The sequence below is a fragment of the Catharus ustulatus genome, chromosome 3 (assembly GCF_009819885.2).
Source record: "Catharus ustulatus isolate bCatUst1 chromosome 3, bCatUst1.pri.v2, whole genome shotgun sequence".
Lineage (NCBI taxonomy): Eukaryota > Metazoa > Chordata > Aves > Passeriformes > Turdidae > Catharus > Catharus ustulatus.
The window spans coordinates 13379170-13392172 of record NC_046223.1 but is presented as its reverse complement, the minus strand read 5'-3'; the positions used below and the strand labels follow the sequence as shown (position 1 = coordinate 13392172).

Genomic DNA, 13003 nt, shown 5'->3' with positions numbered 1-13003 from the left:
TTTTTTGTATACACTGGTATAATTTTATATTAAAAAATTTGAACAGGTTGTTGATGACTACTCAGAGGCATGAAAAAAGATCCCTGTTAGCAATCTCTGCTCTCCCTGTTGGGCAATGAGGACTTATGTTTGTGTGCTAATGGGTTTCCACTGAGGAAAAACCCTACTCCTGTGGAGCAGTTTGTTAAAGGGAGGAGAGACCCCTGGGATGGCCTCTTTTATCCATCAGCTATGATCAAAGCAGCAAGTATTCTGACTTAGGGCACTGGAAGACAACAATGAAGTGGTCCCAGAGTGCCAATGTAGGAAGTGCTGCAGCACTACTCCATCCTACTCCTTTCTGTTAGTATGGCAATAGGAGATTCAGGGAGCAAGGCTGCATGGAGAAAACATTATCATGGAGTGGTTACAGCAGGTATTGCTGAGATGCTGGACAAAAAGAGCACTGGAGTTAGAGAATTCTTGGAGATCCATGCCTCGAGAGAAAGTAAAGAGAAAGTAAACTGTCTCCCTGAGGTCAAGAATAGAAGCTGACTCACGCATGATGGAGGCACATTAGTGAGATACTCTTGAAATCACAGACCTTAAACCAGCAGCTCTGTGCTTCAGGACCTGCAGGGCTCCCTCATTTACTCTTTTTATTGCCCTGCACTTGGAGGGTCTCTCTGGTCTCCCTGTGATGGAGGCAATCTGTTGGAAGAAGCTGTTCTTTGTACTCAGGCAGGTGACTCACTCTTCAACAGCATCTTTTCTGGAGACCTGCCCTGATTTATCACCAGTTTTCTGCCCTGCTCACTGTGCAGTCCAGGCTGGCCCTTGGTGCTGCTGCACACCAGACTATCTTCTGCACACCTACAACTCACCTCTTCTGTGGGGGAAGAGATAAATCTGCTTGAATGACACCCACATTCGTGCAAACCCTGCCCATTGAAACCCAGCAGTGCCTGCCTCTAAGTACTGCAGCTGTAGGAGGGAAGGCTTTTGTTTACAAGAGATTAGGGGCTGGTATCTGCTGGCATGACAGCTCTGGGATGTGTTTCTGCTGGAGAACATGGAGTTCTTGTCTTGCAGTTGCTGAGTCATAGAAAAGGCAGAGCAGTGATTTCAGGGTGCTGACAGCTTAACACGAGGTTAGACCTTCCATTTCCATGCCAACACGGTGCTGACACATAGCAATTAATTGCTCCAGATCAGCTGTGAACTTTTCCCATTATGAAAAGTGGGATCTTGTTGAGTCTTCCTGTACTGAATACGGAGTTGAATCCACAGATTCCAGAACATGTGCTCCAGTTTCTTCAGCCGGTGCTACTGGCACTGGTAGATGCTAATGGTGTCCAGGTATGGTGCCTGCCTTATGGAACAGTTTTTTCTCCTAATTCTTTCCTCATCCAAGGATGGTTTTGCAGACTAGGCAGGAAGGATGCCAGGTATTTTCTTTGTACTGCAGTGATCACAATAAGTAATGCACTTACTAGAATGAGCATCCTGGACAGGAATAATTTCCTTCGTGTCTCCCTTCTCAGCACTGTGTTTTCCAAAGTACATCCTCAAGTCTGCAGTCAGCAGCAGAGACAAAATATCCCCTAGGTCCACAACATCTCTTCCCATGAGTTTATTCACTTATACCTCCCAGACTCAGCAAGAGGAGTGATTCCTCAGTAGGATCACATTTATGCAGAAGAAACATGTTGACTACTGAAAAGCAATTAAAAATTGAATGCTTAATCCCTCAAATAGGAATTTATGCAACAAATTATTGTTGATTTGTTAAGACTATGTATATATGTGTATATATGTGTGTATATATATATAGAGTTTCTTTGAGAAATTTATTGTATCAGAAGGTGTCTTAAAATATTTTGGAAATACTTTATCAATACATTTTCAAACAGAACAAAATGAATACTTTTTTTCAGTTGTAAACAAACTTTTAATTAATGTATATATATATATATATAAACACACAGAAAAGTTCAGAAGGAGCAAGAAATAGTTCAAAATTATGTATAGAAACTGCTAAAATTACTTTCCATAATTTAAAAATAATTCTGATGGTATACATTTATGGTCAATATTTTTTTTACTGTGTTTTCTGCTCTTGATTGGAAAGAAAAGAATTTTTTTTCTCAGTACCTTACCTTTATCTCTGAATAATCTTAAGTAGAGTTAGACTTAAAAAAAAAATAAAAATCTGCATCTTCTTTTGAATTCTTCTCTGGAACTTTTAAAACTTTCCTTTTGCGTTTTTATCTTCTGGAATGTCACAGCTGTATTTTTAATGCAATCAAGTTAATTGATGAACTCCAGATATTTTGTTTTATATGGGAAGTTTTAATCATATTAATCAGAAGAGAAAGGTAACACATTAAATTTTTTTGAATGAAAAAAACACAACACCTAAGTGTCTGCAAGAAAGAGACAGTTTTGTCCAGGGTTATTTTCTGTCGCTGCTCAGAGGGAATCCCAGAGCTTTGTGACACCTGGAACACAGATTTCCTGACACTCAGCTGGGCTTGCTGCTGCTGGCTGGCTGGAAGCCAAAGTCAGGAGGCAGGAAAATGCTGACTCTGAGAGCAGGCAGGTGCTGCTCCTGTTAGGGAATGGTTGTGGATGTGAACAGAAGGAACTTAAGCTCCTGAGATCCTACTTTTTTTTGGTGTGGACTGGGCTTTGTGGTTCCAAGCTTGGCACTTCCTGCTTGCCCTGGGGACTTCAGACCACCAGGAGTTTTCTGGGGTTGAATTTAGGGCTTCCTGCTATTTGTTTCCTCTCTGTCATCATCTATCCTCAGTGTTTCCTACTATGTCATATGCATCCTTGTAACACCAGATCCAGATTAACTGAGTCTTTTTTCTTGGCACACATTAGTAAAGCTCCTTACACCAAAGTCCTTCTTTGCAAGGAAGAAGAGCCTTGTTCACACCCTGCAAAGTGATTTATGGCAGAGCTGGCTGATAAGAAAAGCTCAGTGTAAAATGATTTGCATCTTAAAGCAATGCAATTAAACCAGCAAATATTTTGTGTAGACACTTTGTATCCTAGTGACCCTGTGATTTAGTCAGATTTCTCTGTAATTGATGTTAAAATAAAAGTTCAGTGGAATCTACATACCTTGCAGAAGCCTGAGTTTGCTGATGCTCCTTTCCTTGCAGGATTTTTCCAGTGAGAAGTGTGTAAAAGACACAGAGTTGTGTAAAAAGATTTATCTCTAGAGGATCTTGCAATCTCAGAACCGATGTGATTTTGAGTTCCATTTTGTAGCCACTTTGGAAAAAACTTTAATTCTTCCATTGTATCCAAAGGAGAATTTGGTCTCAGACTTTTGGACAAAGTTTCCAGCTTTTCCTAGTGTTATGATCCACCAGATGAGAGATGCCCCTGCTTGAGTTAATGTGCAAATAATACCACATGCCAAAGTCAATAATACAGATTTTAATTAATACTAAATGTGATGTAGAGAGATAGAAAGAAATAGAAAAGAGGAGGGAGTGAGAGAGACCAAGCAAAAGGTAATCACCACCTGTGGATCCAGAAGCATCCTGTTGGTCCTTCTTCACCCTTCTTGGTGAGGGGGAGGGTCCCAGGGAGTTGTTTTTGTGGGGATTCCACCTTTTCACAGTCCAGGTTCTGTGTATCCATGGAGCACAGATGCCATTCCCATCGTTTAAGGTGATATATGTACCAGCAGTGCTTCCTTTCTGACATCATGCCACAGGGGTAAGTTTTGTCCTAATCAGACACATCCTCAGGCCTGAAATTAGCACCTTTTTGTGACAAATTTCGGCTGCCTGTAGTGACTTATGGCAAGTTTCTTCTGTGGTCTTGACAGTGCTGGGAGACAGGGAACTGCATTATGTCCTCACACCTGGCCAGAGGGAAATTGAAGGCAGTCTGCTAATGTTAATTCAGACAGGAGTCTAAGTGGGATGTATCCCTGTTGGAGTTGTTTGCCTTGCAAGAGTGCTGCAGGATCATCAGGCTCTTAAATTATCTGGTGTTCTCTCCAGTTATAAAGAGAATTGACTGAACATTCTGGCCTAATGAAGAGATAGTTAAAACACTCACAGCCTGTGGTTCTCCTTGCCCTTAGCTTTTTTTTTTTTTTTCTGATGAATTAAAAGTGCTGGGAACCCAAGAACAGGTTTTTCTCACTATTTGTTTGTCAGGCTTTTTTTCTCCTATCCCACTAAACACAACCTATGGAGTATGGTTATTGATCCCTGTCAATCACCCCTCCAGTCATGAAGCTCCTTGTGCCTGTCTGCTAACATCATTTGCATCACTTATGCTGTGTCTCCAGGAGAGAGGGAGAAAGAGGATTAAGTTTTAAAGAAAACAAACATGTAATATAAGAAAAAAGTGGAGATTTGGGGTTTTTTCCCCATTGTTGGGGTTTCGTGGATTTTGAGAAAGTAGAGGAATGGAAAGGGGAAAAAGCTTTCCTATGAAAGAGATAATCTTCATAATTTGATTTGTGGTGTCTCTTTTGAAAAGCTGAGTTCGTACAAGGTAAACAAAGGAAGATGAGTAAGTTACCTCACATTCACTGTCAGGTGCTGCAGAGTCCTCAGTGCCTTGTAGCTTCTTACCCTTAGAGTTAACATATCAAATTACAAAATGTTTCTCATGGAAATAGCTCAGGATGGATCTCCTTCATAGAAAAATGAAGCCACATCCATGAGGATCAGAGGAGCTGCAGACTTTGCAGGCTGGTTTGGCAGATGGTACTCCCAGGAACAGCCTTCCAGGGACAGTTCTGTATAACTACTGTGGTACCCACCACTTGTGCTGGTGAAAACAAACTCTCCTAATGATAGTAGGTTCTGCCAGTAGCAGTTCAGAAAGTGCTGTTCTGAAAGTCCTCAACTCATGGAATTGGGAGTAGATAGACAGTGTGACACAGATTACACACGGGGAAATCATGGGTGGTTGTAAGACCAGAAAAAGTAGCTGGGAAAGCTACTGTGATCAACAAATGAGTGAATCTTACCTGAGCAGTTCTTAGTCTTATCTCAAAAATCATTAATATGGTAGGGGACTTTATAATTCCCAGGGATTTAGTTTCAGCTCTGGAGGGATACCTGTGGGTGAGGAAACTGATGAACTAATTCTCTGACTGAATCTCTTCCTGTCAGGAGAAGGAACCACTCCAGAGATGCTCTTAAAACTGCGCCTGTTTTCTTCACCTTGTTCTTCCCCAAAATGTGGCTCAGGGTGCCCAAGGCAGAAACTCCTATCATTCTTGCCTGTTCCAAGAGTGGGAGGTGAGGACTGAGGACTAAGATCTTCTCTGGCAGCACTGAGCAGCATCCTCCACTCTTTCCCGGGCTGTGTGACTCATGCTGGAGGGAAGAGACATTGTTATGAATGTAAAGTACACACTGACATGTGGAAGAGGACCAGAGACAGATAGAAGGAACAACAGCAATTGCAATTAAAAAACAAAAACAAAAACAAAAAACAAAAAAAAAACCAAAAACAAAAAAAAACCCAAAAAAACCCAAAACAACCCCCAGGGCTGATTCCCTGTCATTGGTGCTGTGGACATACTGCACGGAGAAGCAGTAGGGCAGGTTTGGATCAGGACAAAGAGAATCTGCTCTCTACACTCTACATCAACCTTACGTAACAAGTTAGAGGTAGAAAGAGATGAATGCAGCTTTCCCCAAAACCTCCCTCTAGCAAGGCCTTCAGCAGAGCCCTAACAAAGCCATCCCAGGGTTCTAAAAGCCCTGCTTTTCCTTGTGAAACAGAGATGTTCTCCAGGCATATTTGTGTATAAGCAGATTGTGAATAGCACCTTGCCAAAACTTTACACAGCAGCAAGGACTTGTAAGGCTCTTAATTTGCATGTGTAAACTGGGCTTCCCACCTGTCATCTTTTCCAAATTTTCTTCTCCTTCATCACAAAACATCTGCTTGAGTGCTAGAAGAAAAGTGGAAGGGCGAAATCATCTTCTTTACCATAAAAATCCAAATTCCTGTATATGCCAGGGAAAGAGAACTGCCTTTGTATCTCAAGCTGAGGTCTCATTCTCTCCAGTGCAATCAAATGAACAGCTGTTGCTGTGGAGCTTGTCTAAAAACATCTCTCTGCATTCTGCTCATTCAAGTCTTTTATGCCGGCTGTTCCCATTACTGTGCTCTTTTTCCTAGTGTTGAATTTTCACTGGACATTTATAGTTTTATCTCTACTCAAAGACACAACCAAATGCCACGGGCAACACCAGCCATGTGAATGAATAATGTCTTTGCCTATGCCGTATTTTCAAATTCCAGCAGAATACTTTGATACCAAAATGGTCCAATGGCTGAAACACAGATTTTATGAAAGTTAAACATGAAAAAGAGACAGACTCATGCTGGTCTTCATTTACACCCTCACTCCCTGCTTCACACTTTATTCTCTTGAACCTTTCATAGATTTCCAGAGATAAATACTGTTCCCAGTATACCTCCTTCTCTGACACAGCGTAATTTAATTTGGTGGCCATAGAAGTACCATTTCTTATGCCTCTGCTTTTCGCCTGCCACATCACTGTTCAGGAGTTTGGCAGGAAATGGTAAACGCTGGAAGTTAACATGATATGGCAGGGAAAAGAAGGACCTGCTCACAGTGCAGGAAATGCCACTTGAAAGGCTGGATGAAGAAAGTTCAGATTAAACTACAGAGGGACTTAAACTTTGGATCTGTTTGGAAGTACCTGCATTTCAGGTGACACCTGCTCCCCATTGTTTCCTCAGTGTGTTCCAGGTGGAGAAGGTCTGTTTGAGACTCATGTCCATTCCCTGGGTCATCCTTCCAGCAGAAATTACAGAAACTTCTGGAAGAGCTCTTTGCCACCACAGGCTGAACTTTCCATTATACCGTGGGCATAATGAAATTTTCAAACATGTGGCAGAGCAAAGAATAATTTGTCCTTTATTTAATTTATAATTTCTGCCTGTGGAGCTGTTTGGTTGGACTTCATAGTCCCTTTGATGCTCTCCTCAGGAATGAAAACCATTCTGCCATATCCAAATCCCTGTGCTGAGTGTCTGTCAGCCCCATGCTTTCACCAGCTGACTGGCACCTCCCTGTTGGCACTGTCAAGGTTCAGAGCCAGATCCTGACTTCACCCTTTACCCATCCATGTCTTTAGCAAAGACACTGGTGTCTTTTTCTAACCATCAGTGGAAATAAGTGGTGCAAGCCTGAAGGTGGAATTGCTGCCCAAAAATAGGAGATCAGCAGAAGTACAAGTTTAGGCAAGTTAAAAAGAGGAGACAGAGTGACTAGAAGAAAGATAGATGATACAGGAGCAGGAGCATTGTCTGTATGAGCTACTCCTCACTTTGTACCGTTTTTCTTGCATGTCACTTGAAAAAGTAAAACTCAGAATCTGGACAGTGGCTGCATGGAGCCTGGGCATCCCTGGCCTTTCTGGCTCCTTGCTCCCATTAAGTGAAAAGAAATCCTTTCACCACCTGACCAAAGGGGTCAGGATAATCTCTTCTCGTCCTGCATGGAGCCAATCCTGCTCTCCAGCCTCAGGGAGAGGAAGCAGGATTAATAATTGTGATTAGTGTGTCCCTTGTTCCCAGATACCTCATACCAGAAGGTATTTTGACAGTATGATACATGAGTCACTGTGGGGTGCAGCAGAATGTTTTAGCCTTGCAGTGTGGTACATTATTCATCTTCTCTCTGCCTATAGAATGTGCAGCCCAAAGACATCCTGAATATGGCCTGCAGAAGCTCAACTTGAACCTCTGGGGGAAGTTCCTTGAAAGTGTTTCTTAAAAACACATGTATTTTTTTTTTTAAACAGAAGACAGTCCTTCCAGATCTTCTTTCTGCTTCTTCCCCCACCCCTCCTCACTTTTCTGACTTATTTCCAAAGCCTCTAAAGAGAAGATTGGTTGATGGCTGGTATTTGCAAAAATCCCTGTTTTCAGCCTCGTAGCTTCATCACAGCCTGTGCCCCCTGCTCCTATCCACAGGCTCATTAAATTGTTATATTCATTATCTGGCTGCCAGCCACAGCCTTGCCAGGGAAGGGAAGAAGTGAGTGGACAAAGGTACTTTAAAACTCCACAGATAACACAGTTTTAATCAGGAAGTGCACTAACTTTTGCAGCAACTTTCAGGCACATTAGAAAAAGGTCGAAACACTTGTTATTGAGGCATGTAGTTTGATAAGTCTGTAGTGAATTAAACTCATGTTGGTAGAGCATTTGGGTCTTCATTCTTGTACCAGCCCTGGCTACACTGTTCTCTGAAACAGATGTTGCTGAAAAAGCTGTGGAAAATCTGTTGTGTCTGGGTGTGATTTGGCTCTCTGATCTACACAAGACATTTCTTGACTTCATGGATTTTGCCAAAGTGCAGATATCTCTCATGGAAAACTCAGCAGGATGTAATTTCTTTGTGTCAGGTATGAAATGGGATGGTTTGATTAGTCCCAAAACCAGGAGGCTTTCTCAAAGTTATCAAAACCACCAAAGAGCTGATTCCTGGGGAAAAAAAAAAGAAAAACTGTTCATTATTTGCTCATTATTTGCTATATGCTAAACTATTACTTTTGGCCTAAGTTGCATTTTGTTTGGTAAGTATTTTCAGATTCTTTCAGCTTAAACTTGCAGAAAATCGTAATTTTCATATTAGAAAATTACACAGAAATTATCAAAGAAATTTTTAAAAATCAAAGAATTTTCTTATTACTTAGCAAATTCCTTCAGACTACTCTTTCACAGATGAAAGGTGGTTTCTGTGTGGTTGATTTCTCCATCTCAATGCAAATCTTTCTGACAGGAATAAAGGAGAACTATAAGATTGTGTTTCCCATGTGCCCTTACCAATGCAGTCTGCAGTTAAAATTCCATGCAAGAGGGATTTAATTTTTCTAACTCACAAAATATGCGAAACATTAAGAGAAAAAAAAATACACTCAGATTAGTTAATTTGTTGGAAACTAGAATTTCTGTGAAGGCATAGGTGTGTTCCCCAAGCAAAATCACTCTGTATCATAATATCTGGAGCTGCATAATTCAAAAACTTCGTGGCAGCATGTGACTAATTCAAGACATCTGGTTTTGGCTGGGTGAACATTTTAACAAGAAACTGGATTTTCACCATAGATCCAGTCCTTTCACAAAGGTCAGGGCTGTCCTCAAAGAGTTCATCAAGGAAAAAAAACTCTGTTCTTTTTGAGCAGGTTTGTTGCTATGCTGAAGATCCTTTCAGGAAGAAGGCTACTAGTATTTGAAAAACCAGCCTTCTGAATCCTTTTGGGTCTTTCAACTCATTATTTTTGGTAAATCCAACCTCTTCTATTGAAGCAATCAAGATATACTGTCAAGTTTTCAGATTATTTGACATTTTGACTAATGGTTTCTTTTCCCTTGACTTGCCATCTATTTTTAGGTGAAGAAATACTGGTGTAAAACTTTAAAAAGTTTCATTTAAAAGAGGTCAACCCAAATGTTTCAGATTTTTCCGTTACATAAAGGGACATTTCAGAAATGCCAATTTGAAAATGTTCTATCATTTTTAAACTTTCCCTTCATTTTGGGGAATTGAACCTCAGTTTATCCAAAAGTTCTGTTATATTCTGGGCATTTACCTCAGTCCAACTTCAGTAAACAGAAAACTTCCATATCAGGACTGGCTCTGTGATGGACAGTGGGTGCATGAGGAAAGTCTCTGAGGGGAGCTGAAGGACTGGCTCTTTCCAAAGGTTTCTCTGCTTTCCTTGCCAACAATTCTAAGAGACCCTAACATGACCCCAAAGGGCCCTGGCATTTTTTTAAGAAGGGATCTTCTTTGGAGTCTTTGGTCATTCCATGCAAGAAGATAATGAAATCTTTGGTTACCCTGCTGAGAGGCTTTGCAAAGCGAGTTAGGATGCCTTCCCCACCTAAACCAAAGGACATGACAGAAGGTGTGTAAACCTGTGTTAATTCCATCTTGCTGTTTTGAAACAGCTCACTCCAGCCTGCAGCCTTGTCTGTGTTGTTTGATATTGTTTCTGCCTGAAATATTCATAAAGCATTATGCTTAAAAAATTAGGTTGATGAATGAGAAGAGACAGTTCTCCTAACAAAGTCATTGACAGAAAGGCCGAAGTGTGATTTTTGTTTGGGTTGTTTTTGTTTGTTTTTTTTTAAATGTGTGAAAACTTGTCATTTGGCTGCTATAAATCAGTCTCAGCAAAAAAACCCAAACAAACCAAAATCAAAACCAAAACAAAACCAAACCAAAGCAAACAAACAAACAAAAAAACCCCAGACAAAACTAGAGTAGTAGATGGCACTGAAGAGGAAAGTGTCCCAGCAAATTGATCATTTGTGGAGGCATACAATTAAAGTGTTGAGGATTCCTCACTCGTTGTAGTGAGGGAACAAAGACTGTCTTGGGACTTAGGGAGCTCATTTGCTTATAAAAGACCTGTCTTGTAGGTGACAGATCTCTTACTGCCTGCCAGGTGTCCCTGCTTGATACCACACCATGGTCTAGAAAAATGCCAGTCTCCTTTGCCATGCATCAGCATCCTGAGATCCATTAATATCTCAATTGTGCAAATGACCTTGCTTGACATAAAAAAAGTCTGACTGCCAACCAGTTCAAGCTGTTGCATCCCAGGGTCCTGTTTAGCCAAAAAATTAGAGTCACATCTTTATTTCCAGGTAAAACAAATAAACATTTGGCTCTGTTGGTTTTGTATCTCTTGCAGACAAACAAAGCAGTAGCCAAGGGGGATTTCCACCACGCAAGCTCCAGCTCCCGGCGAGCTCTCTTCCTGGCTGTCCTGTCCATCACAATCGGAACTGGCATCTACGTCGGGGTAGCTGTGGCTCTTATTGCCTACCTGTCAAAGAACAACCATCTATGAGCCTCAGGAAAGGGGGAAGAACCACCCAACCCGGCTCCTGCTCTGCAGAAGTCCCCAGCACATCGGACTGTGTGTTTTTCCAGAAAGAGACAAACAATTTCTGGGGGCACATACAGGATAAGATGGGCTTGTGCATTGTTGCAGGGTGGGAAGCTGGAGGGGCTGGGGGAAGTTCCACCATTTGCGATGCACAAGTCTTGCTTATCTTCATCAACCTCTGTACAAAAAAGGGAAAGAAAGAGCAAAAGAGAGACAAAGAATGAAAAAATGAAAAAAAAAATAAAAGGAAGTAAGAAGGGGAATGTGTGGAGAAGGGTGTTTTGCCTTTGCCTTCTTTTCAATATGGTGTTTACAAGCATCTGGCAAACTGAGCTTAATACCTTCTCTTAATACCTTCTTGGGTCACCTGAACTTTGCAGCCAGCATGAGCTTGTGCTTAATTTGCTTGTTAAGCACGGCACAGAGATCTGGGAAAGCATGGATAGCAACTGGTTCTCTGAAAGAGCAATATAAAAACCAGAGAAAGAACATGGCTTGTTTTGTCTTATGAATGCAGGACTAACTTGCCTAAGAGTGAATGAGACACTTCAGCATAGAGTGGTATTGCCTACTTTTCTTGTTGGGGGTAGGTTCCCGTGGAAGGAGAAAAGGAAATTAAAAACATTTTTATTTCCTTTTTTTGTTTTTGTATTAAGGTATGCCCCACAGGCCCACTCAGTGAAGAACAGCTGACGTTACGACTGCATGACACAGCTCTGCAGACAGAGTGCAATTTTGAAGTAACGTGAGACCCGTTGTAAAATTAACTCCTCCATCCAGTCACATTGTGATAACAGCACCTTACTGTGGCATTATTGCTCATCTGGCTGCTCCACCTTGCCGTGGAGACCTGCACAGCAATCAGTGCAAGAAACCTGGGAAAAATGCAAACTGAAATACTAGTAAGTTTTAAATTAAAAAAAAATCACGGTAAAGCATGGAGATTAACCAGAGAAAGGAACGCTTCATACATTTCTGGGATCCTGCTCATACACAGACCAGTGAATATTACTCAGATCAGAAGTTCACAGCTCAGCTGTGCATCAGGGACACAGCATAGCCATGGAGACAAGTCTGTTCCCCAATAAGCAGAGAAGTGGTGAATTGTAGGGGAATTGAACATTGTCCTTACTTCACTGACTGAAGTGATACATTTATTTTCTTCTTTACTTGCTCCCCACACTCAATTGTTTTTTTTTGTCTTACAGATTTCCCTGCGCTGAACTATTTTTTGTCTTACCATTTCATCCCATTCCAGGATGTAGCAGCATAGACATATATATGTAGCTACATATATATACACACACAGAGAGGGGAAAACCAATCAAATCAATTACTGTTTTATTATTCAACTGCCTCATGTTTTACAAACGTGGTTTCTTTAAACAAGGATGTCATCAAAGACCTTTTCTTCCAACTCTGTACATGTTCCATCTTTGCTCTGGGACAGTTTTTTCCCCTTGTTTTAGGTTTCCATTACTTTGGTTTGAATTTGATTTCTTTTGTTTTGGGGGGAGCGGAGAACAAACACATGCAAACCTATTTTTCTGGTACGGTTTATTAAAACACATGGTATAAAGGTACTGGTGCATTGTGTCACATTTTTTGGGGGTGGATGTGATGCATTAGACTGAGTGAAACTTGACCCAGGATACCCACACCAGCTACCTTGATAGGTGCTTGTGGGGACATGTCATGATGTCCATGGATCCAAAACCCTGTTATGGTCACTGACAGGTTTTTGTCATTGCATTCACAGAACCAGAGAATTATTTCATTGGGACATTAATGATTAAAAATCATTCAGATCTAACCCCCCTGCCATGGCTAGGGATTCTATCTATATTGGATGGCAAATTGTTAGGCTGCAAGCTAAGCCTGGAGACTGGCAATGCGCTCCTAGTCCCCTCTGCTTATGTATCAGGCATGATTTGTGGGAAATCAGTAAGTTTTTCTCATAAAGCCTGAGCTTTGGAGTACATGGTATTGAATAAAAAAACACTGATTATTCGCATAAAGGGAAAGGAATAAGTAATTCCTAGCCTTGGTTTGAAATTTACGTGGAGTTCAAAAAAATTAGAAAGCAAATA

General features: G+C 41.2%; 1 protein-coding gene across 1 annotated transcript in view; it reads left to right on the top strand.

Annotated features, from left to right (window-relative positions):
- SYNDIG1 (synapse differentiation inducing 1) overlaps positions 1–12496 on the top strand; it is a 47943-nt gene extending 35447 nt beyond the window's left edge. Inside the window, exon 4 of the mRNA XM_033056712.1 lies at positions 10716–12496. Within this exon, the coding sequence (XP_032912603.1) occupies positions 10716–10874 (159 nt within the window). The 3' untranslated portion in view covers positions 10875–12496. The remainder of the gene's footprint in view (positions 1–10715) is intronic.
- The last annotated feature ends 507 nt before the right edge of the window (positions 12497–13003 follow it).